At 42.4% G+C, this 27,275-nt stretch overlaps 2 protein-coding genes across 7 annotated transcripts in view; both read left to right on the forward strand.

The window, feature by feature from the left end:
* Positions 1–26,336, forward strand: part of LOC117560225 (CREB3 regulatory factor-like) — a 44,999-nt gene extending 18,663 nt beyond the window's left edge. For 4 of the 6 annotated variants that reach the window (XM_034237068.1, XM_034237072.1, XM_034237069.1 and 1 more), the window contains 5 exons: positions 803–867; positions 2,487–2,603; positions 3,785–4,454; positions 21,082–21,255; positions 25,475–26,336. In XM_034237068.1, the coding sequence (XP_034092959.1) occupies positions 859–867; positions 2,487–2,603; positions 3,785–4,454; positions 21,082–21,255; positions 25,475–25,722 (1,218 nt within the window). In that variant the 5' untranslated portion in view covers positions 803–858 and the 3' untranslated portion in view covers positions 25,723–26,336. The remainder of the gene's footprint in view (positions 1–802; positions 868–2,486; positions 2,604–3,784; positions 4,455–21,081; positions 21,256–25,474) is intronic. The other 2 variants (XM_034237071.1, XM_034237073.1) reach the window with 1 other exon arrangement.
* Positions 11,088–14,153, forward strand: LOC117560224. Its single transcript, XM_034237067.1, has 2 exons — positions 11,088–13,496; positions 13,919–14,153. The coding sequence occupies exon 1, from the start codon at positions 12,166–12,168 to the stop codon at positions 13,468–13,470; it is 1,305 nt and encodes a 434-aa protein (XP_034092958.1). The 5' UTR covers positions 11,088–12,165; the 3' UTR covers positions 13,471–13,496; positions 13,919–14,153.
* Positions 26,337–27,275: the final 939 nt, after the last annotated feature.

Below are 27,275 nucleotides of genomic sequence, written 5' to 3' on the forward strand. Positions count from 1 at the left end.
TTTTAGTTTTCGCCGAAACTATTCCTCTTTTTCTTTTTTTTAAATGCACATACTTAAAGGGGACCTATCATGCAAAATGCACTTTTTGATGTCGGAAATGTGGACCCACGGCCCTATCAGAAAGTTGCTATCAGAAACAATGCCCGACTGCTTTGGACGTAGTATGGTCGGTGTTTACATTAGCATCGCTAACACTCAGAGCTAACCTGTACTGGAGAGCATGTGTGTGAAGAAGCAGGAAGTAAAAAGGAACTCACCTTGTGGTATAACCGGCAAGAGAGAAAGCCTTTGAGCTCCAAACTGTTTCAGAGAGAATCCTTGATAATCCATGATATGGCGTTTCATCACGGCAGCATTTAGTTTAGACAGTAGCTGCCGGGTCCCGCATGAGCTCAGACCCCTCCTCTTTAAAGCTTTATACCCAAATCAGCACTTTTGAACAGGAAGTGAAATAGAGGGATATGAGGCATGGCTAGAATGATCTGTTTGGTATTTGGAGCAAAACACTTCATAGACATGTTTTTTATATATTTGTATATATCTGAGACCTATGCTATTGCCTACAAATATCATGATAGGTGACCTTTAAGTTTACCTTGTCTTTCTAGGACATGCAGAAGAATTGAGTTTGTCATAAAAACAGAAAAAGGACAGTAACTCACAGAGCTGTTTGATAATGTAAATGTTCTAAATATTTTAGATTATATTTGTGTGAATTAGCTACATGTTGCCCTTATAGTTAACAGAGTTGCAACCTACTTTATTTTCTTGCCGCCTAATTGTGTTTTTTTTCTCTCTGCAGCAGAATTCACTTGCACCGACGTTGCAACCGCGACCTGAAACCCGCCTGCCTCGGGCATGCCTCAGGTAAAGTGTGAACACGACTGAAAACTCACCCGTAACCTCTGATGCGGCTTTCACACCAGCGCTTTTCCCTTTCTAGCTCCGAGCGGGAGCTTTTCTGGTTCAGCTCCGGTTTCCCTTTTCTGCTCCCGCTCTGTTCACACCGCACAGTGCTGCCGCTGCTGCGTCATGACGTCACCGTTTACGTGCCTGCTTCATAAAATCCAAACCGTGCGGAAATCCCTCACATCGACAACAACAACAATGGCCGATTGTATTGAAGCGCTGTTCGCTTTGGTTATCCTCTTACGAAACGACATGGAAGGCATCGGACGACTTTACAAGGGACGACTTTACTTGGAACTTTACAAACATCACACGCAGGCATTTTGTTGTTGTTCAGGAGGCTGATCCCGCCCATGCCCCTGCCCCCGCCTCGACGTAAGAGAGACGTAAGCGACGCCGCCTCTTAGCTCCGAAGCTCTTGCCTCTAGACCGACAATTTTTTGGAGCTGGAAGTGAACCGGATTCCGGAGCTAAAAGGCGGCGCCTCTGCGGTGTGAACAGGAAAAACCGGTACTTTTCAGGCTCCAGCTCCGAGCCGGAGCTGAAAACGCGTTGGTGTGACAGGGGCATAAATGACTCTCCTCTGGGCCTTTTCTATTCTTGTTGCACAATTTAGAAACACATAACAGATAATGAATACAGTGCAGGAACAGGGAGAATTCCCACATACTCTAAAAAAAAGGTTAAAATCCACAAAGTTATAGAAAACAGAAAATGAATGTACATTACATTACATGTCACTTGTTAGACGCTTTTATCCAAAGCGACTTACATACTGTGGACAATCCCCACAGGAGCAATTTGCGGTGAACTGTCTCAGGGACACAACGACATGCTGACTGCAGTGGGGTTTGAACCTGTGCTCCCCTGATCCGAACACCAACGCACTACTCCTCTGCGCCACACACCTCCCGTATTAATATAATGGCAAACTATTAGAACAACTAACTAAAAACAACTATAAAATAACAACTAAATGTAAAACAAAACTGTATTCATGTTGGTAGTATGTGTGTCGCGGGGAATAATGGTTAATACAACTAAGAAAAATAATGTTTTATGGCATTATGGGTAAAATAAAGAAATAAGGAGATGCAACACGAACACATGGATATTAAATACATAGAAAAAAGCAGTAAAAAACACACCAAATAAATGGTCTTTCATCTAAGTCGTACCTCTAAATGTCATAAATGTATATACAAAAAGGGTTATAACAACAATAAGTAATACTAACACATAGTTAAGAAAAACTAAAACATAAAACAAAACAACTCTCCCTTCTCCTCCCTGCAGCCGAGCCTGAATGGAATGAAACACAAACATCATTAGTCTTTTCAGTCGCACCTCTAAATGCCCATTCAGCCGGGCATGAATGGGATGGAGCCTGTCATGTTTTATGCCATTATTAGTAAAACAAACAAATAAGGTAATGCAAAACGGGAACATGGATATTAAAGACATCGAGAAAAGCAGTAAAAAGAAAACACCAAAAAAAGCTTTTCCTTTTAAGTCTTAAATGTAAAAAACATGCATAAACCTTTTTTTCCCCAACTCTCCGTGTATCTTCCCTGCAGCCGGGCATGAATGGGATGGAGCCTGCGTTCGGCGAGGCGTACGGGGGGCACCGGGGTCTGCTGAGCCCCCACCCTCTGGCCATGTCACCACAGGGGGGCCGCACCGAGTACGACCAGGTGAGACACCATCAGAACCAGAATCTAAATCAGAATACCTTTATTCGTCCCACAGAGGGGACATTTACATTTGTTACAGCAGAAAAGTTCACAAGTTACACGGGCATCGAATATCTTTAAAAGTTTTCAGCAGTCCATGTAGATAATCTCACTGATGATACTGACTTTAAAGGTGTCATGGCCATTTCTACTGATCATAATTCCACTGTTGAGGTTGACTCGAATAGATTTACATTGTTCAATGTTCCAAACTCACATTGGTTTCTCACAGCATCTCTGTATAGTATGTGTATTCACTCTCTGTCCTACACGGCTTGTTGGAGCTCCAACGAGGCTTTCTCAGGCAGCATACAGGTCTTTCCTGTGTTAGAGTTTTACTCGCTACAGGGTGTACTTTGAGGGTTTGAGACTCTGCAGACCGTTTACATGCAGAAAAACCTTCATAACACAAGGGGCCGGGTAATAACCAGAAAAGCATGTCATGGGAGCTTTAAATCAGACTTTTAATTAAACCTTTTTACAAGCATTCCTGTGGGGACAATTTTCTTGAAGATTATTATTGTATAGAACCATCTCCTCCGTTCACATGTGGCCCTAATCCTCTTCCGTACTTCCAAATACACGATAGGAAAAATAGAGTTAGTGCTTTCTAATGGACCAACCTACTAACAGTATATTAACATATTTAGAAACCACATCGCATTTAGCTGAATCTTTTGTCCAAAGCGACGTACATTAAGTGCAATAAACCCTGAGGATGCTTCTGCATAAGTTACACTTTTTTTTGTATTGTCCACGGTAAAAGCAAGACAGAAGACAGGGGTTTTTCTCGATAGTATGAGGGCGCTAACGTGACTTGCCTATCAATCAATCAATCAACCTATTTTCCCTATTTATTCGGAACGCCCTAAAAACAAAGCTGTCTCTGCCGTCGGACGCTCTTTGACATGATTTTCATATTTCTGGAGTAATTATACAGTTTTCAACGAACAGAAATATTGTTTTCTGGCATCACTTAAACATTACGGGGGAAATCGGCATTTTGGTATGAAGGCGTTCCTTTTACCCGTTTTAGACAAAAGTTTGTTGTCTTTCTGAAGCTCGTTCGACCATTTTGGAGATTACACATTGTTTTTTTCACATATCAGTGATGTTGAAGCTCGTCTCTGTTTCTCTTTCAGAGCATCCTCCTCATGCTGGGCTCCCCGGCGTCTCCTAGAAAACGTCCCTTTGAGCTGCTCAGCGACCTGGTGGACGACGGAGGATTCGGAGAAGATCTCCTGCTCCCCGAGCGCTGGGACGTCTCCGCGCTGGACGAGATGGCCCGATACACCCGGCTGGGCCTCGGGGTGGGGGGGGAGCTGCTGGCCTGCTCCGAGGAGGCGGTGCTGATGAACCGCTGGGAAGAGGAGGAAGAGGAGGAGGAAGAGGAGGAGGAGGAAGCTGTACAGGCAGGGAGGGAGGAACTTCTTCCTGTTTCCACAACCGAGAGGGATTTAAGTGTTGCTGGGAAAGATGGAGGAGTTTCTAAGGAGGTGTATCAGGTGGCGCAGGAGGAAGAGGAGGCGGCGGCCGCAGGTTTGGCGTTGGAGCATTGCAGCGAAGAGCATAATTACTCTCTGAGCAAGGGGGAGGAGCTGGGGGCGGGGCCTAATATCCCCCAATCAGAAAGGGAGGAGGTGCAGGAGGAGGAGGAGGAGGAGCAGGAGGAGAGACAGGAGAAGACCGCGATACATCTGGAGGAGGAGGAAAAGGAGGACGAAGAGGAGGAGGAAGAAGAGGAAGATGAGGAGGAAGAGGAGGAGACGGCGGTGGAAGCTGAGCTCTCCAGCTCCTCAGAAACTGAATGTGGTGAGTAGAGCTGCGAAATGAATTGAAATGTTGTCAACATTACAAAAGAGTGGGGCAGTTAGTCAGAATGTAACCACTTCCTGTTCCCTTGTCTCAAAGTCAGTTTTTTTTTACATGTTTTTGGTTTGAGTCCTGAAATAAGGTCTGTGGTTGAGATTATAACATTTTTGTTCTACGACATAAAATACGTCCGTAAGTACCTGACTGGTGAACCTGAACATGTTGAGAAGAGATGCAAAATGTATTGAAATGTAATTTAAAATCCCCCAACGTGGTGAGTTAGCATTTTAGCCCTTCCGGCTAACTGGTCTGGAAGTTTTTTTTGCCTGAAATAATGTCTGCTCGATTATGGCAAAAATCCTAATCTCGATTATTTGGGTCAATAATTGATATCACGATTATTAAAAACGATCATCCATTACATTGAAAACATCAATTTATTGGAAAAAAACCCCCTGAACTTTAGGTATAATTCAATTGAAAAACCAATACAAAAATATATATATATTTTTTTTTTTAAATAAATAATAATACAAAATAAATAATCGTTTTATTTAAATTATGTTGTTTTCATAATCGTTGCAAGCCAAAATCGTAATTGCGATTCAAATACGATTAATTGAGCAGCCCTAGTCTGTGGTTAACACAAGCTGAAGAAATGTTATTCTACGACATACAATTAATCAGAAAATACCCCACTGGTGAATTTAAAAACGGAGGTTGCTAACAAGTGTCTAAATGAGACGACTTAATGTCATCACACCCAACATTAGCCGCCTTTAGCTTAGCGGTGGTGACGTGAAGTCATGTGACCGTGCTGTAGTTCCTTTATAGCCCAACATTAGCCACCTTTAGCTTAGCGGCGGTGACGTGAAGTCATGTGACCGTGCTGTAGTTCCTTTATAGCCCAACATTAGCCACCTTTAGCTTAGCGGCGGTGACGTGAAGTCATGTGACCGTGCTGTAGTTCCTTTATAGCCCAACATTAGCCACCTTTAGCTTAGCGGTGGTGACGTGAACTCATGTTACCGTGCTGTAGTTCCTTTATAGCCCAACATTAGCCACCTTTAGCTTAGCGGTGGTGACGTGAAGTCATGTGACCGTGCTGTAGTTCCTTTATAGCCCAACATTAGCCACCTTTAGCTTAGCGGTGGTGACGTGAACTCATGTTACCGTGCTGTAGTTCCTTTATAGCCCAACATTAGCCACCTTTAGCTTAGCGGTGGTGACGTGAAGTCATGTGACCGTGCTGTAGTTCCTTTATAGCCCAACATTAGCCACCTTTAGCTTAGCGGTGGTGACGTGAACTCATGTTACCATGCTGTAGTTCCTTTATAGCCCAACATTAGCCGCCTTTAGCTTAGCGGTGGTGACGTGAAGTCATGTGACCGTGCTGTAGTTCCTTTATAGCCCAACATTAGCCACCTTTAGCTTAGCGGTGGTGACGTGAACTCATGTTACCGTGCTGTAGTTCCTTTATAGCCCAACATTAGCCGCCTTTAGCTTAGCGGTGGTGACGTGAAGTCATGTGACCGTGCTGTAGTTCCTTTATAGCCCAACATTAGCCACCTTTAGCTTAGCGGTGGTGACGTGAAGTCATGTGACCGTGCTGTAGTTCCTTTATAGCCCAACATTAGCCACCTTTAGCTTAGCGGCGGTGACGTGAAGTCATGTGACCGTGCTGTAGTTCCTTTATAGCCCAACATTAGCCACCTTTAGCTTAGCGGCGGTGACGTGAAGTCATGTGACCGTGCTGTAGTTCCTTTATAGCCCAACATTAGCCACCTTTAGCTTAGCGGTGGTGACGTGAACTCATGTTACCGTGCTGTAGTTCCTTTATAGCCCAACATTAGCCACCTTTAGCTTAGCGGTGGTGACGTGAAGTCATGTGACCGTGCTGTAGTTCCTTTATAGCCCAACATTAGCCACCTTTAGCTTAGCGGTGGTGACGTGAACTCATGTTACCGTGCTGTAGTTCCTTTATAGCCCAACATTAGCCGCCTTTAGCTTAGCGGTGGTGACGTGAAGTCATGTGACCGTGCTGTAGTTCCTTTATAGCCCAACATTAGCCACCTTTAGCTTAGCGGTGGTGACGTGAACTCATGTTACCGTGCTGTAGTTCCTTTATAGCCCAACATTAGCCGCCTTTAGCTTAGCGGTGGTGACGTGAAGTCATGTGACCGTGCTGTAGTTCCTTTATAGCCCAACATTAGCCACCTTTAACTTAGCGGTGGTGACGTGAAGTCATGTGACCGTGCTGTAGTTCCTTTATAGCCCAACATTAGCCACCTTTAGCTTAGCGGTGGCGACGTGAAGTCATGTGACCGTGCTGTAGTTCCTTTATAGCCCAACATTAGCCACCTTTAGCTTAGCGGTGGTGACGTGAACTCATGTGACCGTGCTGTAGTTCCTTTATAGCCCAACGTTAGCTTTTTACCTCAGGAGATTGCATTTACGCTTCAAAAACCATAAAGTGGTTTTAATATGTGGAGATTATCCTGCTGAACAAAACGTGTAAGTATTGTAAACGTTTGCTTGCCACAGAGATTACTTTCTGCAATATTCCAGAACCCAATTTTTGTCAATGCTAAGCTAACTTCTAAGTCGCCCTACAAAAATGCGTCATCGCCTCACCACTCTATATGGACTAGTTATAGTTCAAATATTTGACAATCGCTAAATATGTGCTATTATTCTGAATGTAGTCTTGTGGTGTTGCTCAGAAGCCCTGGTGTACAAAACGTATTCTACAGACTTAATAAAATGCCTTTTTTTAATACAGATCCTCTTAAAAATATCACACCATGAACATTTTAAATATATTGTTCGATGATAATGAGAATGTTTCAATTGCAGATGTATTGCATTCTCAGTCAAAAATAATCACAGTGAAATCTGCCCACACAGAAACCATCTGAATGTGTTTGGGGTCCAGACGAGACCCCAGACCTCCTGCTGAGACTGGCCGAGGAACATTAAATACCAAAGAAGTTGTGGATGTAATTCCCGGAGAAACTGTGATGAATCAGCTCTGAGGGTTAGAGGGTCTTCATGTGTCTCAATACCATCTGCAACACTCTTTGTAAATAGAGTATGAAAGTTGGTGCAAATTGTTTAAAGGTCCCCTATTATACTGTTTGTCATCAAACAGGTCTCAGATATATACAGAGCCTGTCTCTGATTGGCTGACACACCAAACAGATAATTGCAGCATTACCCATAATCCCCTCTGTTTCAGCCCTGTTTCCAAAGTGCTGATTCTCTGTCTGTTACTTTAGATGAAAATAAGGAGCCCCTCCCCACGCCCCTCTGAGAGACATTTGGTTACAAAGAACTCAATGGTGCTCTAGGAGGAGATTCAGGTGATAAGGTGGGGGGGGGGGGGTTACCTTGGTTGCTGATTGGCTAATGGTTACACAAGACAAAACACATGTTGATGTAGAAGAGACATGGAGAAGAGGGGACACATGTTGATGTAGAAGAGACATGAAGAAGAGGGGACACATGTTGATGAAGAAGAGACATGAAGAAGAGGGGACACATGTTGATGTAGAAGAGACATGAAGAAGAGGGGACACATGTTGATGTAGAAGAGAAATGAGAAGGTGGATTGAGCAGCATTCATCTGGTGCCTCATTCACAAATATTGTTATTAAGGCGAGACCCTGAAGGAAAATCAGGAATTGACTGCATTTGTAAAGTGCTTTTCCAGTCATTATATCCATTCATAGTACTTTTACATATATAAGTCACACACACATTCATACAGAGGCAGAGGATGCTATACAAGGTGGCACCTGCTCACACACACACACACACACACACACACACACACACACACACACACACACACACACACACACACACACACACACACACACACACACACACACACACACACACACACACACACACACACACACACACAATGTTGGCCATGACATCAAAACTAGGGTTAAATATATTGCTTTTTCTAAAACAGTTTCCTTGTTGTTACACATTAAGACACCAACGTTGAAGAAGCTAAAGAGCTTAAATGCCAGAGGTGACTTCATGCCCTGCAGTCTGGACATGAAGTCACCTCTAAACACGAGTGTTAGAACACACACACACACACACACACACACACACACACACACACACACACACACACACACACAACACACACACACACACACACACACACACGTAAACTGACTTCACTTCAGATTAGCATCTGTTCCCAGGCTCCCTCTCTCTGGCATTGGATAAACAAATCTCAGGCTTCTCGTTGCGAGGTAATGGAGAGGTCGTTTGGCTCGCTCTTAAAGAGCCGCTTGGGTCATATTTCCACAGGCGAGACGCCATTGTTGCTCTCTCTTGTTGGCAATGTCTGTGTGGGTGTTTGCTTTTAGATGCTCCTACTACTATCTCATCGTGAATGCAAAGCACTGTGTCAGACTGTAGTAGAGGATAAAGTGTGTGTTTGCAGATAGTGAGTGTAGCAGATTGCACAGAAGGCTTGGAGCATAATACATGAGTCTTTAAACCCCAACGCTGTCATCAATTGGGACATCCAGACTTTTAGAGGACTTATTCTGCTCATCTTCAGGTTCATATCAGTATGTAGTGTCTCTACTTTAAAGAGTCCTCTCCTGCTGATGTTCAGGTGTATATCAGTATATAGTGTCTCTACTTTAAAGAGTCCTCTCCTGCTGATGTTCAGGTGTATATCAGTATGTAGCGTCTCTCCTTTAAAGAGTCCTCTCCTGCTGATGTTCAGGTGTATATCAGTATGTAGTGTCTCTACTTTAAAGAGTCCTCTCCTGCTGATGTTCAGGTGTATATCAGTATGTAGTGTCTCTACTTTAAAGAGTCCTCTCCTGTTGTTGTTCAGGTGTATATCAGTATGTAGTGTCTCTACTTTAAAGAGTCCTCTCCTGCTATTGTTCAGGTGTATATCAGTATGTAGTGTCTCTACTTTAAAGAGTCCTCTCCTGCTGATGTTCAGGTGTATATCAGTATGTATTGTCTCTACTTTAAAGAGTCCTCTCCTGATGATGTTCAGGTGTATATCAGTATGTAGTGTCTCTACTTTAAAGAGTCCTCTCCTGCTATTGTTCAGGTGTATATCAGTATGTAGTGTCTCTACTTTAAAGAGTCCTCTCCTGCTGATGTTCAGGTGTATATCAGTATGTATTGTCTCTACTTTAAAGAGTCCTCTCCTGATGATGTTCAGGTGTATATCAGTATGTAGTGTCTGTACTTTAAAGAGTCCTCTCCTGCTGATGTTCAGGTGTATATCAGTATGTAGTGTCTCTACTTTAAAGAGTCCTCTCCTGCTGATGTTCAGGTGTATATCAGTATGTAGTGTATCTTCTTTAAAGAGTCCTCTCCTGCTGATGTTCAGGTGTATATCAGTATGTAGTGTCTCTACTTTAAAGAGTCCTCTCCTGCTGATGTTCAGGTGTATATCAGTATGTAGTGTCTCTACTTTAAAGAGTCCTCTCCTGCTGATGTTCAGGTGTATATCAGTATGTAGTGTCTCTACTTTAAAGAGTCCTCTTCTGCTGATGTTCAGGTGTATATCAGTATGTAGTGTCTCTACTTTAAAGAGTGCTCTCCTGCTGATGTTCAGGTGTATATCAGTATGTAGTGTCTCTGCTTTAAAGAGTCCTCTCCTGCTGATGTTCAGGTGTATATCAGTATGTAGTGTCTCTGCTTTAAAGAGTCCTCTCCTGCTGATGTTCAGGTGTATATCAGTATGTAGTGTCTCTGCTTTAAAGAGTCCTCTCCTGCTGATGTTCAGGTGTATATCAGTATGTAGTGTCTCTACTTTAAAGAGTCCTCTCCTGCTGATGTTCAGGTGTATATATGTATGTAGTGTTTCTACTTTAAAGAGTCCTCTCCTGCTGATGTTCAGGTGTATATCAGTATGTAGTGTCTCTAAAGAGTCCTCTCCTGCTGATGTTCAGGTGTATATCAGTATGTAGTGTCTCTACTTTAAAGAGTCCTCTCCTGCTGATGTTCAGGTGTATATCAGTATGTAGTGTCTCTACTTTAAAGAGTCCTCTCCTGCTGATGTTCAGGTGTATATCAGTATGTAGTGTCTCTACTTTAAAGAGTCCTCTCCTGCTGATGTTCAGGTGTATATCAGTATGTAGTGTCTCTACTTTAAAGAGTCCTCTCCTGCTGATGTTCAGGTGTATATCAGTATGTAGTGTCTCTACTTTAAAGAGTCCTCTCCTGCTGATGTTCAGGTGTATATCAGTATGTAGTGTCTCTACTTTAAAGAGTCCTCTCCTGCTGATGTTCAGGTGTATATCAGTATTTAGTGTCTCTACATGTCTCCATGCTTTAATGTTCAAAAAGCTCTTTATGTTTCTCATACTGCCTGTGCTGCAGCACCTCTTTTCACCCTCTGTCTGAAACTAGAGCCCAGTCTGCTCTGATTGATTAGCTGGCCAGCTCTGTTGTGATTGGTCAACCACATAGTAGGGGTGTAACAGTACACGTACCCGTACCGAAATTATTCGGTACGGGCCCTTCGGTTCGGTACACTTCGGTACACACGTGTACCGAAGTGTACCGAACGAATATAACGTTAAACGTAAAAAATTGAGAACGTGAAGAACTTCTTGGAAGTAATCTCAGGTGCTGCGTTGCAGCATTCAGAGTAATTTTCTCACATTGGGTTCAACGCCTCATAGAGCGAGCAAGTCATTTCATTGGACGAGAGACTAAAAGTGTGGAGTGTTTGTAGCGCTGTTTACATGTTAAAAGAATGTATGAATGTGTGTGCGTAATAGCTTAGCTTTCTCCATGCGGCGCCATCTTGGGGATAACGTGGTCAAAACAACAACAAAAAAAGAAACCTGGGAAGGAGGTCAAGCAGCTCAGAGAAAAGATGTTGCCTGGGTAGCTGCCCTCTCTGCCTCCTCCCTTGATGTTATTCCACAGCCGTGCACACCTCTACAGGAAATAATTCACAATGAGTTGGTTCAAGCCCAAAGGGAAGACCAAACGATTGGAGAGATCGTAAGGCTAAAAGAAGTTAGTGATAAACTTTCAGATGATATGAGGAGGTCAGTCAAGGGAACCGCGTGTAAGCTTCTCCACGAGTGGTCTACACCTTGAAGATGGAATCCTATATCGGCGGACAACAGAGAGAAAACAGCTTGTCCTATCTCTGAAATATCAGTATTTTGTCTTGAAGCACCTTCATGATAACATGGGACATGTAGGCACAGAGAGAGTAATTCAACTAGCCAGAGAAAGGTTTTACTGGCCTCATATGAAAAGATTCATAGAGGATTATGTGACAAATAAATGCTGTTGCATTAAACAGAAGAAACCAACGGTCCATGTGCGTGCACCAATGAGCAGCATGAAGTCTAACTCACCCCTTGAACTGGTCTGCATTGACTATTTGCACCTTGAGAAAAGTAAAGGAGGCTATGAATATATCTTGGTGGTAGTCGACCACTTCACAAGGTTCGCACAGGCCTATGCAACCAAAAATAAATCCGGACGGACAGCAGCAGAGCGGATTTATAATGACTTTATACCCCGTTTTGGGTTCCCCAACAAACTGCACCATGATCAAGGAAGATAATTCGAGAATTATCTCTTTCGAACACTCGGGCAGCTCGCTGGAGTAGGCCACTCTCGAACATCTCCTTACCACCCGCAAGGAAATCCAGCTGAGCGGTTCAACCGAACTCTGTTACAGATGCTGCGAACGCTGACAGACAAAGAAAAAGAGACATGGAAAGAACATCTTCCACAGGTTATACATGCATATAACTGCACACGTCACGAATCAACCAGTTATTCGCCTCACTTTCTGCTCTATGGTCGTCAACCTCATCTCCCTGTGGATCACCTGTTCGGCCTGTCAGAGGAGATAGATCCAGTGACACACAAAGGATATGCTGATAAATGGCGCGAAAGGATGACAGAAGCATATCGGATTGCTACTGATAACAGTCTGGCGTCTAGTGCAAAGGGCAAGTCCTATTATGATCAGAAGGCGAGGGGAGTGGTTCTGAAGCAAGGGGATAGAGTGTTAGTCAGGAACCTAAGTGAGCACGGAGGGCCTGGTAAATTGCGTTCCTATTGGGAGAAGAGGATATATGTGGTAAAGGAACAGGTTTCAGATAACCCAGTATATGTCGTTCATCCAGAAAGTGATGCAAAAGGGAAAACCAGAACCCTGCACAGAAACCTGCTTCTGCTTGTCAATGACTTGCCAGTGGAATTTCCACCACAGTTAGTCAAACCAACTCCAAAGCCATCACAGAATCAAGGAAGACATCCAAGGAGACAAAGGGATGTGAGAGACCAAAATGCTGAGACATCTGATTCAGAGGATGAGTCAACAGGAGGTTACTGGCTGAGGATACCAGCAAATCGGGTTAAGCCTAACATAACAGTTACTCCAAAAAGACCAAGTATGTTAAGAAGAGAACAGACATCAGTGTGGGAACCACATTCTTCTGAGGAGATGTTTGGAAAGACTACCAGGAACTCTGGTGTAGAGAGACAGCTAGAGTTCCAAACTTTACCTGACTTGGACATTGCGCAACGGGAAGCTGGAGAACAGGCTAGAGGTCTTTGTGAAGAAGAGTACTCGTCAGACAGGGGTGAACTTCAACTTGAGGATGAACCGGAAGTCTCTCATCAAACTGACTCAGAGGAGGACAATGAGCAGACAACTCCTAATGTACCTCAGAACGAAGATGAACAAGAGTTGCCTCAACGTGCATGTCCCGAGGAATGGGTACAAGACCCTGAACCTTACTCACCTGTCCCACTGAGACGGTCTACTCGGGAGAGACGACCGGGTCAAATCCTCACCTACTCATCTCTTGGCCACCCAACATACCAGTCAGGTCCAACAGTAAATGCTATGGACACATACCTCTTGCCCTACACTCACCTTTGGTATTCACAAACATGCCCACCATCATTCCACTACGCACCCCTCATTCCATATCCCCATTCCCCATTTACATGTCCCATACAAGGGTATTGAAAGGTCACACACAGTGTTAGTCCTAAGTGTTGTGGAATATTTTCCAAGGCCCATAACTTTGACCCAGTGTATCAGTTCAAACTGTCCTGACTGAGCACAGGCACCTGTAACCTTGGCTGCTGTGCTCTCAGTGTTTTGTCTCCCTGTTCCTGCCTGTTGGCATCAGCTGATAGAGGTGTTATCATTCTATCTTGTTATGCAGCATGTTGATGATGCTCTCTGAACTAGCTAAATACATGGGTCTGGGGTAGAGTTCTTCAGAATTGACGTGGCAACTCTACCGTGAAGTCAGAACCTCTGACTCTTGGACTTGTGATGTGAATCCTCCGGCCGTTAACTCCAAATAAACCATCATGTGTTTGACATCAAAGCTACTGCTCTTCCCGTGTCTCCTTCCTGAGTCGGTGACTCCCAGTGCATAGCTACACAGAAGTTTCCTCTACACTAAGGGTCATACATTTTGAGGGTGATAGTTTGGATATTGTAAATATTGTGTTTTTTGAAGATGTTAAAGTTATCTTGAATAGGAACATGTAATTTCAAGTGTCGGGAACCACTTTTGTTGTCGGGGAGCGTGTGGCACCCCTGGGATGTGTGACCACATTAATATAATAATTATTATTGTTTGGAGTTGGAATATGCCTTTGTTTTGTACATCTGTCCATTTCGTTGGCGAGGTTGAGCAGTGCATTTGGAAGTGTGGCGGAACGTTTGTGTTCCGGGGACTGGTTAGAGGGACGGACTTCCGGTGTTTCCTCAGAAGCAATCTGGAAGGAAACCAAATAACCCGTGTCCTTATTGCTCCTGTCTCACCTGCTCATTACAGGTTGGTAAAAGGTGCAAAAATCATATGAACCCCCCCCATAATGTTCGCGTATATAGTGTGACGGCCCACTAAAAGTGCGGAGTGTTTGTAGCACTGTTTACATGTTAAAAGAATGTGTGTGCGTATTGGCTTAGCTTTCCCCATGCGGCGCCATCTTGGGGATAACGTGGTCTGACACGGAGATGGTGCGAGTGAGATAGTGTGTCTGAAGGCTCCCGCCCACTAAATATTTCCATACATGTGAAGTTATGAATAAATATGCACCTTATGAAAGGTATAATTTAGGTAGTGTTATACTGGATGTTTGTTACACAAGTATGCTGTAGTGTTTGTAGCATTATGATTCTCTAGTTTAAATGCATTTTAGTGACCTGCAATGAATGGCAGAAGGGTAATTACAGTTTCAAGGGATATTTAATACAGGTTTAATACTGTAAAACAAGATGTATGAAAGGTACGAAAAGATTAGTGAATGTAAAGTTCAGCTTGAATGTGTGTTGACAGTGGATGTGTGTTGATGAAGCTGTCAGAAAAGTGAATGATTAAGTAAATACACTGAAATGCATAAGAGAATTAAGATGTTTAAATAAGTTTGTGTAATAAAACTACCAACAGAAGCAATCTGGAAGGAAACCAAATAACCCATGTCCTTATTGCTCCTGTCTCACCTGCTCATTACAGGTATCATCACTGTTACTGTGGTCCTTATATCGGGGACCCATAACACGTACAAACGATTGAAACGTGATGATAGAAGAGTTGACCTCATAGTAAAGGGCAAATCAAACCTTTTTTCCACCCTCATTGAGAAAGTACAGGCATTCATATGTAACACTTTCCAATGAAGCATTTATGTCCAAGGTTGTTAGAGAACAATCGCTCCTAAAAACCATCTCAGTGCTGAGGTAAAGGTGCAGATTTTATATGCGTCTGTTCTACATGTAAAAGAATGAAAGGAAGACTTTATTTGACCTTACAGTAAAGAACGTATCGGCCCCTTTCAGTGAGAATTTTAAAGCATCTCAGTGTAAAACTTTCCACGCAGCTCCATCTCAAGTTCTTTTTTTACATCTATCTGCCAATACATCGGATGTTATAGTGGTCATTTATGAGCTGCACGATATTGGAAAAAACTGACATTGCGATTTTTGCCCCCACTGCGATATACAGTGGGGCAAAAAAGTATTTAGTCAGCCACCAATTGTGCAAGTTCTCCCACTTAAAAAGATGAGAGGCCTGTAATTTTCATCCTAGGTACACCTCAACTATGAGAGACAGAATGGGGGGAAAGAATCCAGGAAATCACATTGTCTGATTTTTAAAGAATTTATTTGCAAATGATGGTGGAAAATAAGTATTTGGTCAATAACAAAATTTCATCTCAATACTTTGTTATATACCCTTTGTTGGCAATGACAGAGGTCAAACGTTTTCTGTAAGTCTTCACAAGGTGTTCACACACTGTTTCTGGTATTCTGGCCCATTCCTCCATGCAGATCTCCTCTAGAGCAGTGATGTTTTGGGGCTGTCGCTGGGCAACACGGACTTTCAACTCCCTCCAAAGATTTTCTATGGGGGTGAGATCTGGAGACTGGCTAGGCCACTCCAGGACCTTGAAATGCTTCTTACGAAGCCACTCCTTCGTTGCCCGGGCGGTGTGTTTGGGATCATTGTCATGCTGAAAGACCCAGCCACGTTTCATCTTCAATGCCCTTGCTGATGGAAGGAGGTTGTCACTCAAAATCTCACGATACATGGCCCCATTCATTCTTTCCTTTACACGGATCAGTCGTCCTGGTCCCTTTGCAGAAAAACAGCCCCAAAGCAGGATGTTTCCACCCCCATGTTTCACAGTAGGTATGGTGTTCTTTGGATGCAACTCAGCATTCTTTCTCCTCCAAACACGTCTAGTTGAGTTCTTACCAAAAAGTTCTATTTTGGTTTCATCTGACCATATGACATTCTCCCAATCCTCTTCTGGATCATCTAAATGCTCTCTAGCAAACTTCAGACGGGCCTGGACATGTACTGGCTTAAGCAGGGGGACACGTCTGGCACTGCAGGATTTGAGTCCCTGGCGGCGTAGTGTGTTACTGATGGTAGCCTTTGTTACTTTGGTCCCAGCTCTCTGCAGGTCATTGACTCGGTCCCCCCCGTGTGGTTCTGGGATGTTTGCTCACCGTTCTTGTGATCATTTTGACCCCACGGGGTGAGATCTTGCGTGGAGCCCCAGATCGAGGGAGATTATCAGTGGTCTTGTATGTCTTCCATTTTCTAATAATTGCTCCCACAGTTGATTTCTTCACACCAAGCTGCTTACCTATTGCAGATTCAGTCTTCCCAGCCTGGTGCAGGTCTACAATTTTGTTTCTGGTGTCCTTTGACAGCTCTTTGGTCTTGGCCATAGTGGAGTTTGGAGTGTGACTGTTTGAGGTTGTGAACAGGTGTCTTTTATACTGATAACGAGTTCAAACAGGTGCCATTAATACAGTTAACAAGTGGAGGACAGAGGAGGCTCTTAAAGAAGAAGTTACAGGTCTGTGAGAGCCAGAAATCTTGTTTGTTTGTAGGTGACCAAATACTTATTTTAAAGAGGAATTTACCAATTAATTCATTAAAAATCCTACAATGTGATTTCCTGGATTCTTTCCCCCCATTCTGTCTCTCATAGTTGAAGTGTACCTAGGATGAAAATTACAGGCCTCTCATCTTTTTAAGTGGGAGAACTTGCACACTTGGTGGCTGACTAAATACTTTTTTGCCCACTGTATATTGCGATATGAAAACATACAGGAATTGAAGAAAAGGCCGTTGGTTTTTTTTCCGCAAACCATCATCTCTTGAACTTTATTGCTATACAATTGGAATTTTTTTAACTATATTTAACCGGATGAAGGATTTTAGTCACGGACGTCTGGATCTTAAGTTATCAGAGCAACAAGCTGAGCTAGCTCGGTTAGCAGCGCCGAACTGGAGAAACACATGAAACTACTTTATTCAGTGTTGTTACCTTTAATCTCCGGGTCCGTTTGCTTTGGAGATTTGATTGTGATCGGTGGTTTGCTGTCACTCACTCAAGTCCCTGACATGAGAGCCGCGCAAGTTTTCCTTTTGTAGCAAGCAGCAAAATAATTCAGAGTTGATTTGCCTACTTAATATCGCAAGTCCTAAAAAATAAATAAATAAAAGAAATCGCACCTCCTGCGATGTGAATAGTGTGCAGTGCTTATCGCGATTATCGTCACGACACGATATATCGTGCAGCCCTAGCCGGCTAAATTCCCATTTAAATTTGAGTCGTCAAGAGGCTGAGCTCGGCTTCATGCTGCGACGCGTTTTCAATGAGAAAGTCCATACTGAAGTTTAAAAACGGTTGATATTTAATAAACTAAATCATACCACACCCATGTGACAGTTGCTGGAAGTGCTCAACAAATACAAATAAAAGTGATGTAAACAACTCATAATACAAATAATAAAGTCAGGCTAAAGGGCATTCTGGCTCCTACAAATACCTTGGATGTAAACGCTTCCTCTAGGATAGGTGCAGGTCACATCGAAAACAATCACTCAAAGGTCCAGACTACTCGTTTTCATATTTGGCCGCCATGGATTCTCTCACAAGGTGTGTCATAAAAAAGCTTCAACAACAAGACGTTAAAAAAGCCACACATTTTGGTATTTTTGTTTGATGAAGCTGCTTCTTGTTAGGGATATTTATCCAACGTTTCACCGTGATGCCATTTTTCTCGATTCTTTGGTCAACGATACGATATTCGCTGAGACCACAAAGTCTGCCACAATATTATTGTGATTCAATCAGGGTCCTCAGGGACATAATAGGCCAATGTAATGTAATTAATTCAATGTATTTCCACTTCCAAAAAGCAACTAAAATATGATTTTATTTTTCTACCGAGCTCTGTACAAAAGAGGCGTGTTTAGATGGACATGGTGACACAGAGGTGCAAAGGGAACATTTCTAAAATAAGATAAGATGGACAAAAGCGAAAGTACAGTACAGATTCACACAAGATTAATACAATTTAAAGATATAATTAAAATGATATACAGGTAAGCAGCTGTTAAAACAAGAAATGAATTAAATGAACATATTTGAGTCCGAAATAAATCTATATCTTGAAGATGATGATATATAGATCGATATTCTGAAACACTGGAGAGCAGAGGAGGGTGGACCCAAGTGAAGGACACAAATTAACTTTGAAAAAAACCATCCTTTATTGTAGGTTATCCAGGAAAAAACAGAGCAAGGCAAACACAACATAACTCTCATGAACAATCAACAAGGACCCGACAAGCTATCAACAAAAACATCAGACCTTAAACACATGCAGAACTAATCACAAGGGCAAGAGACAGGCGGGCGAGTCAGGGAAAACATAAGGAGGTGAACAGAAGCAGGTAATCAAGCAGGCGGGAAAACACAGAGACAGGAAGTCAAAAAAGACAACACACTTTTCAAAATAAAACAGGAAATATTTTGACATATTGTGACTTTGCATCCATGATCATCAAATGCACTGATAATCCAGATAAATATATCCTCTGCTTCTCATCGCCCTGAGAAGAGAGCGATCCTATGTCGTCTATTGAGAACAGCTGTATCACTGGTGCATGGCTTTGTGAATGCACTCGATGGCACATTTCATATTTGATTCATCGTGCCGTTCTTCTTCATGCACACGTTATACATTGTTAAAATATGGGTATAATCGTATATGAAAACAAAGGGCGTTGGGAGTGAAAGATGGAGGTGAGGGAGAGAGCAGACAATGGCGACATCATGTTATATAAGGGTGTGTGTGTGTGTGTGTGAGAGAGATAACCCTGGTTAATCGCTAAGATAGGACTTCATGGTTATTAACTTTCCGAATTAATCCCCGCTAGGAGGAGTTGGTATTTCCATTATTTGCAGGAAATGTAATTTTTTTGTTTGTTGCTGGATTGGAAGCAGCGTCTCCTCTGCATGTTGTATTATTTATGATAACGGTATTCATGGCTCTGCAGACCCGAGGCTAATCTTCTGTGGTGTGTGTGTGTGTGTGTGTGTATGTGTGTGTGTGTGTGTGGTCTAGCATTACTATACTTGTGGGGACCTACATCTGTTTACATAGTCACGTGTGGGGACTGGCTTCCCTTATGGGGACAAATTGGAGGTCCCCATGAGGGGAATCATTAATTTTAGGGTGAAGACTTGGTTAGGGTTAGGATTAGGCATGTGTTGGTTATGGTTAAGGTTAGGATAAGTCTCCAGGAAATACATGTAAGTCAATGTAATGTCCCCTGAAGTGATGTATACGTTGTGTGTGTGTGTGTGTGTGTGTGTGGTGTGTGTGTGTGTGTGTGTGTGTGTGTGTGTGTGTGTGTGATGTGTGTGTGTGTGTGTGTGTGTGTGTGTGTGGTGTGTGTGTGTGTGTGTGTGTGTGTGTGTGTGTGTGTGTAGTGTGTGTGTGTGTGTGTGGTGTGTGTGTGTGTGTGTGTGTGTGTGTGTGTGTGTGTGTGTGTGTGTGTGTGTGTGTGTGTGTGTGTGTGGTGTGTTGTGTGTGTGTGTGTGTGTGTGTGTGTGTGTGTGTGTGTGTGTGTGTGTGTGTGTGGTGTGTGTGTGTGTGTGTGTGTGTGTGTGTGTGTGTGTCTTTGTCACCAGGACGTGTGTTTGTGGATTAGCGTAGCGTGATTTCATAGCAGGAAAACGTAAACACTAAAGCTGTCAGTTATGATCGGGTTTCATCTGTCGCATTAACTCCAGCGTATTTCCCTTCTATTCAATATCTCATGCACGGCTGTCAGTGCTGTCCACCTCCAGAACAATGGAGGGTATTCTTTGTGATGTTTTATTAAACAGCCCCGAGTATTGATTCTATATTTGGTTTATTGCATCAGTGTTTCTTTTTATGAAGTCCAAAACCTCGAGATCATATTAAACTGAAAAGATACTCGTCTGAGGACAATGGTGCATTCACTTGCTCCTCAGACGGTGCGTTCAAGAGCTTTTAGCCAAAATGTGGAAACAACATGGACTCTACACAAACAATGTTGTATTTTATTGCCAAGACCATTTAAATAACAGGTTGATGGCTGTTTCAGAGCTGTTGTTGATCGAACTTGATGCATGTGAATGCAGCAAAAAGGATATGATTGTAGTTTATTGGACTATAAAATTGATATTTAACTACATTCTGTTTCTCAAGCTTAAAGTTCAGAGACATTGAATATTGGAAAATATGTGTATTCACACTCTATACGATATGATACAAGAATACTTTATTGATGGATCAAGTGTGAAATGTTTCCTGCATCACAGCAGCTCCATTTCCAACATCAAGAAGGACAGATATTATGACAAGACATTACTGAAGACAATGTGTGTTGTCATGCCAGGTCAACGTATATTTGACCTGGCATTTATCTCTGTATTTCATATTTAACCTAGTTGTGTTGGCTTAAAATCTAAATGTCTGCAGTGAAGTACAGAATGATTTTCCATGTGATGCGGCTGGGGGAAATATCTAACCAAAATGTTTCCCTGGCTCCATGCTAAAATCAAACGTCACTGTTTTTAAATCACGCAAAGAAAAACATCATTAGATATTTTCATTAAAAATCCATTCAGCCACACATCTGCAAAAGCCTTTATCACAATTTGTACTGGTGCTCATATTTCACATATATATATATAAGTAATTTGAGCACCAGGAAAAACGTTATATAAATGACATGTATTAATATTAAATCAAATCTCTGTCTCCATGTGTGTCCCTCAGAGGTGGAGGCGGAGCCTGTGAGGCAGGCGGGCGAGCGTCCGTCGAAGCGTCGATGTTTTTGGGAATATCGCCGCGCTCGAGAGTCGGCCGCCAAGAAGAAGCTGGGCGGAGACGTGCACTGGTCTCTGTCCTGGAGCTCCAGCACGCTGCCCAGCACCCTGTACCGCAGAGAGGGTGAGCACCATGACTGGACATCACTTAATAATTATAATTATAATAATAATACGTTTGTTTAGTATAGCACCTTTCACAGAAATAGAGTTCAAGTGCTTCACAAGAAAGAACAAAAGTTGAAATGAAGACCACAGAAACATGAGGCAGACATTAAGGTCAACATAAAAACAAAACACAGACCACGTGAGTCCTGAAAGGATCAAATGAGAACACATCACACACATCTCAAGTAGAGACAAAAGCCAATGTAAAAAGATGGGTCTTCAGTAGTTACTGACTTAGAAAATACAATATGGATAACATCCAATTTGTGCCGTATCTGTTCAATGTGTGTCTTAAAATGTGCTATACAAATAAACTCACAGAGGCAATTCAAAGTGCTTCACATGGGCATTTAACACATAATAGTTGTACACAAACAAAAAAGACAATTCATGAAAATGATAAAATAATGGTTGCAGCTAAAAGTGCAATGTTAACGGCTAATGTCATAATACAATCTGAATGAAGTTTTATTAAGTTGTGGCCATCGCAAAAAACCTCATCATGATCATTTTAAAGAGGTCTTATTCAGCTTTTTGGGGTTTTCCGTTTCCTGTAGTGTGTTCTATATGTTTTAGTGCATGTCAATGGTCTGCAAAGACTAAAATCCCTGTGTTCCCTCCAATGTAAGCACCTGTCAGAGTAGAGGCACTAAATACTAATATGAACCTGAAAATGAAATATGTCCTTTTTAATCAAAGAAAGTGAAAACGAGCATGCAGAAATGATTTATTCCCCACATTGTCGTAAATTATTTTTGTCAAATCATTCAGCCGTAGCGATGATTGACTCTCCATCATGGTGCTGCGAAACAAAATACATAACACATACCAAATAATATATAGTGAAGGAAGAGGCAGAACATCCACTAAATAATTGAACACAGGGATAATATGCCAAAAATAACATACATTTCACAGTGATGGCAAACTAACAAAACTAAATATAATTTAATCAACAATTAAACGTAAGTTCTGCCTCCTGATTAATCCTACAGATTATTTATAGATTCATTTTTATTTGGAGGCTTATCCACATGGATGTTCAGAGTGAGAACTGTTTGTCACCCGGAGTTAAAGCGACGCTCTCACTGCAGCTCAAAGTGTCCCATTTCTCTCCTCTCATGTGACATGAATCGGATCGGGACCCTCAGGCATTTGCCCTACATACAACTTTTATGTAAAAATGTGAATTTTTCAACACTCCCCTGATAAGTGAGTCTTACATCAGACAGTGTGGCAGCCCTTTGTTCTTCACAGGAACCAGACATCAGTAATGCACCGTACAGTAAAATCCCTACTGCATGGGAAATACAAATGTAACATTGTACCATAGATTCTGAAACTGCTTCTTCCAACATGTCATCGAGATTTGTTTTATCTGATTTGATTTTGTATTATTGTGTCATGCATTGAAAAAGAGATCAGCAAGTACACCATCTTGACCTATTTTCAAATCCTTAGAAACAAAGTTGCGGACATATTCTGCTGATGTTCAGGTTCATATTAGTGTCTCTACTTTAAAGAGTCCTCTCCTGCTGATGTTCAGGTGTATATCAGTATGTAGTGTCTCACTTTAAAGAGTCCTCTCCTGCTGATATTCAGGTGTATATCAGTATGTAGTGTCTCTACTTTAAACAGTCCTCTCCTGCTGATGTTCAGGTGTATATCAGTATGTAGTGTCTCTACTTTAAAGAGTCCTCTCTTGCTGATGTTCAGGTGTATATCAGTATGTAGTGCTCTCTCTACTTTAAAGAGTCCTCTCCTGCTGATGTTTCAGGTGATATCAGTATGTAGTGTCTCTACTTTAAAGAGTCCTCTCTTGCTGATGTTCAGGTGTGTATCAGTATGTAGTGTCTCTACTTTAAAGAGTCCTCTCCTGCTGGTGTTCAGGTGTATATCAGTATGTAGTTCTCTCTTAAGAGTCCTCTCCTGCTGATGTTCAGGTGTATATCAGTATGTAGTGTCTCTACTTTAAAGAGTCCTCTCCTGCTGATGTTCAGGTGTATATCAGTATGTAGTGTCTCTACTTTAAAGAGTCCTCTCCTGCTGATGTTCAGGTGTATATCAGTGTGTAATGTCTCTACTTTAAAGAGTCCTCTCCTGCTGATGTTCAGGTGTATATCAGTATGTAGTGTCTCTACTTTAAAGAGTCCTCTCCTGATGATGTTCAGGTGTATATCAGTATGTGGTGTCTCTACTTTAAAGAGTCCTCTCCTGCTGATGTTCAGGTGTATATCAGTATGTAGTGTCTCTACTTTAAAGAGTCCTCTCCTGCTGATGTTCAGGTGTATATCAGTATGTAGTGTCTCTACTTTAAAGAGTCCTCTCCTGCTGATGTTCAGGTGTATATCAGTATGTAGTGTCTCTACTTTAAAGAGTCCTCTCCTGCTGGATGTTCAGGTGTATATCAGTATGTAGTGTCTCTACTTTTAAAGAGTCCTCTCCTGCTGATGTTTCAGGTGTATATCAGTATGTAGTGTCTCTACTTTAAAGAGTCCTCGTCCTGCATGATGTTCAGGTGTATATCAGTATGTAGTGTCTCTACTTTAAAGAGTCCTCTCCTGCTGATGTTCAGGTGTATATCAGTATGTAGTGTCTCTACTTTAAAGAGTCCTCTCCTGCTGATGTTCAGGTTGTATATCAGTATGTAGTGTCTCTACTTTAAAGAGTCCTCTCCTGCTGATGTTCAGGTGTATATCAGTATGTAGTGTCTCTACTTTAAAGAGTCCTCTCCTGCTGATGTTCAGGTGTATATCAGTATGTAGTGTCTCTACTTTTAAAGAGTCCTCTCCTGCTGATGTTTCAGGTGTATATCAGTATGTAGTGTCTCTACTTTAAAGAGTCCTCTTCCTGCTGATGTTTCAGGTGCATATCAGTATGTAGTGTCTCTACTTTAAAGAGTCCTCTCCTGCTGATGTTCAGGTGTATATCAGTAATGTCTCTACTTTAAAGAGTCCTCTCCTGCTGATGTTCAGGTGTATATCAGGATGTAGTTTCTCTACTTTAAAGAGTCCTCTCATGCTGATGTTCAGGTGTATATCAGTATGTAGTGTCTCTACTTTAAAGAGTCCTCTCCTGCTGATGTTCAGGTATATATCAGTATGTAGTGTCTCTACTTTAAAGAGTCCTCTCCTGCTGATGTTCAGGTGTATATCAGTATGTAGTGTCTCTACTTTAAAGAGTCCTCTCCTGCTGATGCTCAGGTGTATATCAGTATTTAGTGTCTCGACATGTCTCCATGCTTTAATGTTCAAAGAGCTCTTTATGTTTCTCATACTGTCTGTGCTGCAGCACCTCTTTTCACCCTCTGTCTGAAACCAGAGCCCAGTCTGCTCTGATTATTTAGTTTTACCCTTTTATGGAAGAAATTAAAATGAAGTTCAATATATGAAACATTGAACGTAGGGACATTAAACCCTCACTCACTCAGAGTATCATAACATAATAATTAGCTGGTTAGTTGGCCGGCTCTGTTGTGATTGGTCGACCGCTTTGAGATGTCCCGCCCCCTAGTATATCACGTACAATGTGTTGGAGCGATAGCCAATAGAATCGTGAGTGTTATATAGTGATGTCATTGTGTTACTGAAGTAATCAATGGAGGCGTTTCAGACAGGGGGGGCAGGGAACACAGGGATTTTAGCTTTTGCAGACCATTTACATGCACTAAAACCTATAGAACACACTACAGGAAAGGGAAGACCCCAAAAAGCACAATAGGGCCACTTTAACCTGAAAAAGTTTAGCCTATCAGGATACAAATTGCCCGTCACACTGATTAGTTTATTTTTGTTCTTATTGCTTTGTTTTACCTTTTTTAGTGGAAGAAATTCAAATCTGATGTTCAATATATGACATATCAATCTTAGGGTATCCCAGTCCTCACTCATGCAGTAAAAATACATTCTGAGAATATGTTGTCCTTTATTATAATATGTTTCTTAATGCTCTTAATGTCTTTCATTTTTGTAAAAAAGCACGTTGAATGGCCTTGTGTTGAAAGGTGGTATATAAATAAACTTGCCTTGCTTTTATCCCGGTAAGAAGGGGCGCTATACATACCCTTTAATGGAAGAAATTAAAATCTGATGTTCAATATATGACATATTAATCAAATGAATCACACCCCTTTCTAATACAGTAACAATAAAACTATTATGTTGTCCATTATCCAGGTAAAAAAGGGCGTCGTAAAGCTCGTAAGACGGACGCCAGCGACCTGACTCCGAACCCCCAGAAGCTGCACAACATCGGGGAGCAGCTGCAGAAACTGAACGCTGCCATCGAGGGCATGGAGCCCGTCAACGAGCTGCCGGCTGGCGCGAGGGCGCGGAGCCGCAAGGAGAAGAACAAGCTGGCCTCCAGGTACCACACTCACTGCCCACTGACATTGACTACTTGTTGCTATCCTATTGTGGCATAAGCCGTTTTCAGATTTTACCGGCGTATTTTTCATTATGATTCTACTTGTGATAGTCGGACATGGCAACCTGTGCAGCCCATGTATTGATTCCATCCGAAGTGTGTGGTTGCGTTCTAAGCACTTTGCTCAGCGCTACTGCTTGTTACATTTTTTGTTTGCTGTACTCGCCATGAACTGTTATTGCTCAAGTTAATCTCGCCCGCCCCCTCCGACGTAAGCGTGAAGTCTTGGTTCTTGGTTCTTTCCGGGCAGCCGAGTGGGGCCAGCTAAGAGCCGGTGTCGGTACCAGATGTGTTCGGGGGCCGTCTCTTACCAATGACGTCACGCATTGTACGCATTGTGATTGGCTGTACGGTAATTTTCCCAGGGGTGCTCGGGGACAAATCACATCTACAGATCATGACGAACCAAATTGAAGTATTCTTATACTCCTAGCGTGTGAAAATGTTTGTGAAAAACATGTTAAAAAAACATGAAAACGGAGCAATGACTGTACGCCACTGGCTGTACGGCAACTCAAGAGGACCATCATACACGGTCAAATTCCGAACATTTAAACACAGCCTACACTTCATTCTTTACTTTGTCCGTTATTAGAAGATATTACTTTTTTCTCCGTGATGTTGTTTCCATAGAATCCTTTTCCGTTTCACAAAACACAAATTGGGTTATTTACATAATTATGTTTACACTACTACTCCCATACTCCTAGCCTGTGAAAATGTTTGTGAATAACGTGTGCAAAGTCTCCGAAAACGGAGCAGTGGCTGCGATGCTAGCGGTTAGCATTTTAAATGGAAATATTACATTACATTACATGTCACTTGTTAGACGCTTTTATCCAAAGCGACTTCCATACATTCAGTACTGTGGACAATCCCCACAGGAACAATTTGGGGTGAAGTGTTTTGCCCAGGGACACAACGACATGCTGACTGCAGTGGGACTCGAACTTGCTACCCTCTGATTCGAAGTCCAGCACTCTATCCACAGAGCCACAGCCACCCCATCGAAACATTATGTTTCAGTAAAAACAAGGCCCCACTGATCATCAAATCTCTGAGACGATTCCAGGGATGCCTGACTTGAGTTTCTAGCACCAGGGAAAGTGGACAAAAGTGCCCCAGATCAGCCTCTTAATTTACCCAGGGCCTAGTGCTTGGCTTTGGGCATGAAAATTCAGGAAACTCCCCTGAGTATTTTATTTTATTGACGTCATTGACGTCATTACGTCGTGACGTCACTGGTAAGAGAAGGACCCCGAACACATATGGTACCCCGAACACATATGGTACCGACACCGGCTCCGCTGAGGTGGAAACGGGAAGAACCAGAGCTTAGGCAAGACAAGGCAAGTTTATTTATATAGCACCTTTCAACACAAGGCAATTCAAAGTGCTTTACAAAAATGAAAGACATTCAGACAAAGGCATTTAAAAACAGTCATTAAAAAGCAAAGATAATAAAATAAACATTACAATCAGGCTCTTAATCAGGTCACAGTTAGAGGCTCTAACCCGGAACCGGCACTGGAACCGGTTTGGTGGAAAAGG

This window comes from Gymnodraco acuticeps, unplaced genomic scaffold (assembly GCF_902827175.1).
Source record: "Gymnodraco acuticeps unplaced genomic scaffold, fGymAcu1.1, whole genome shotgun sequence".
NCBI lineage: Eukaryota > Metazoa > Chordata > Actinopteri > Perciformes > Bathydraconidae > Gymnodraco > Gymnodraco acuticeps.

Coding starts and splice junctions, on each gene's coding strand:
- LOC117560224 (XM_034237067.1), top strand. CDS start 12,166: ATGCTGCGAACGCTGACAGACAAAGAAAAAGAGACATGGAAAGAACAT.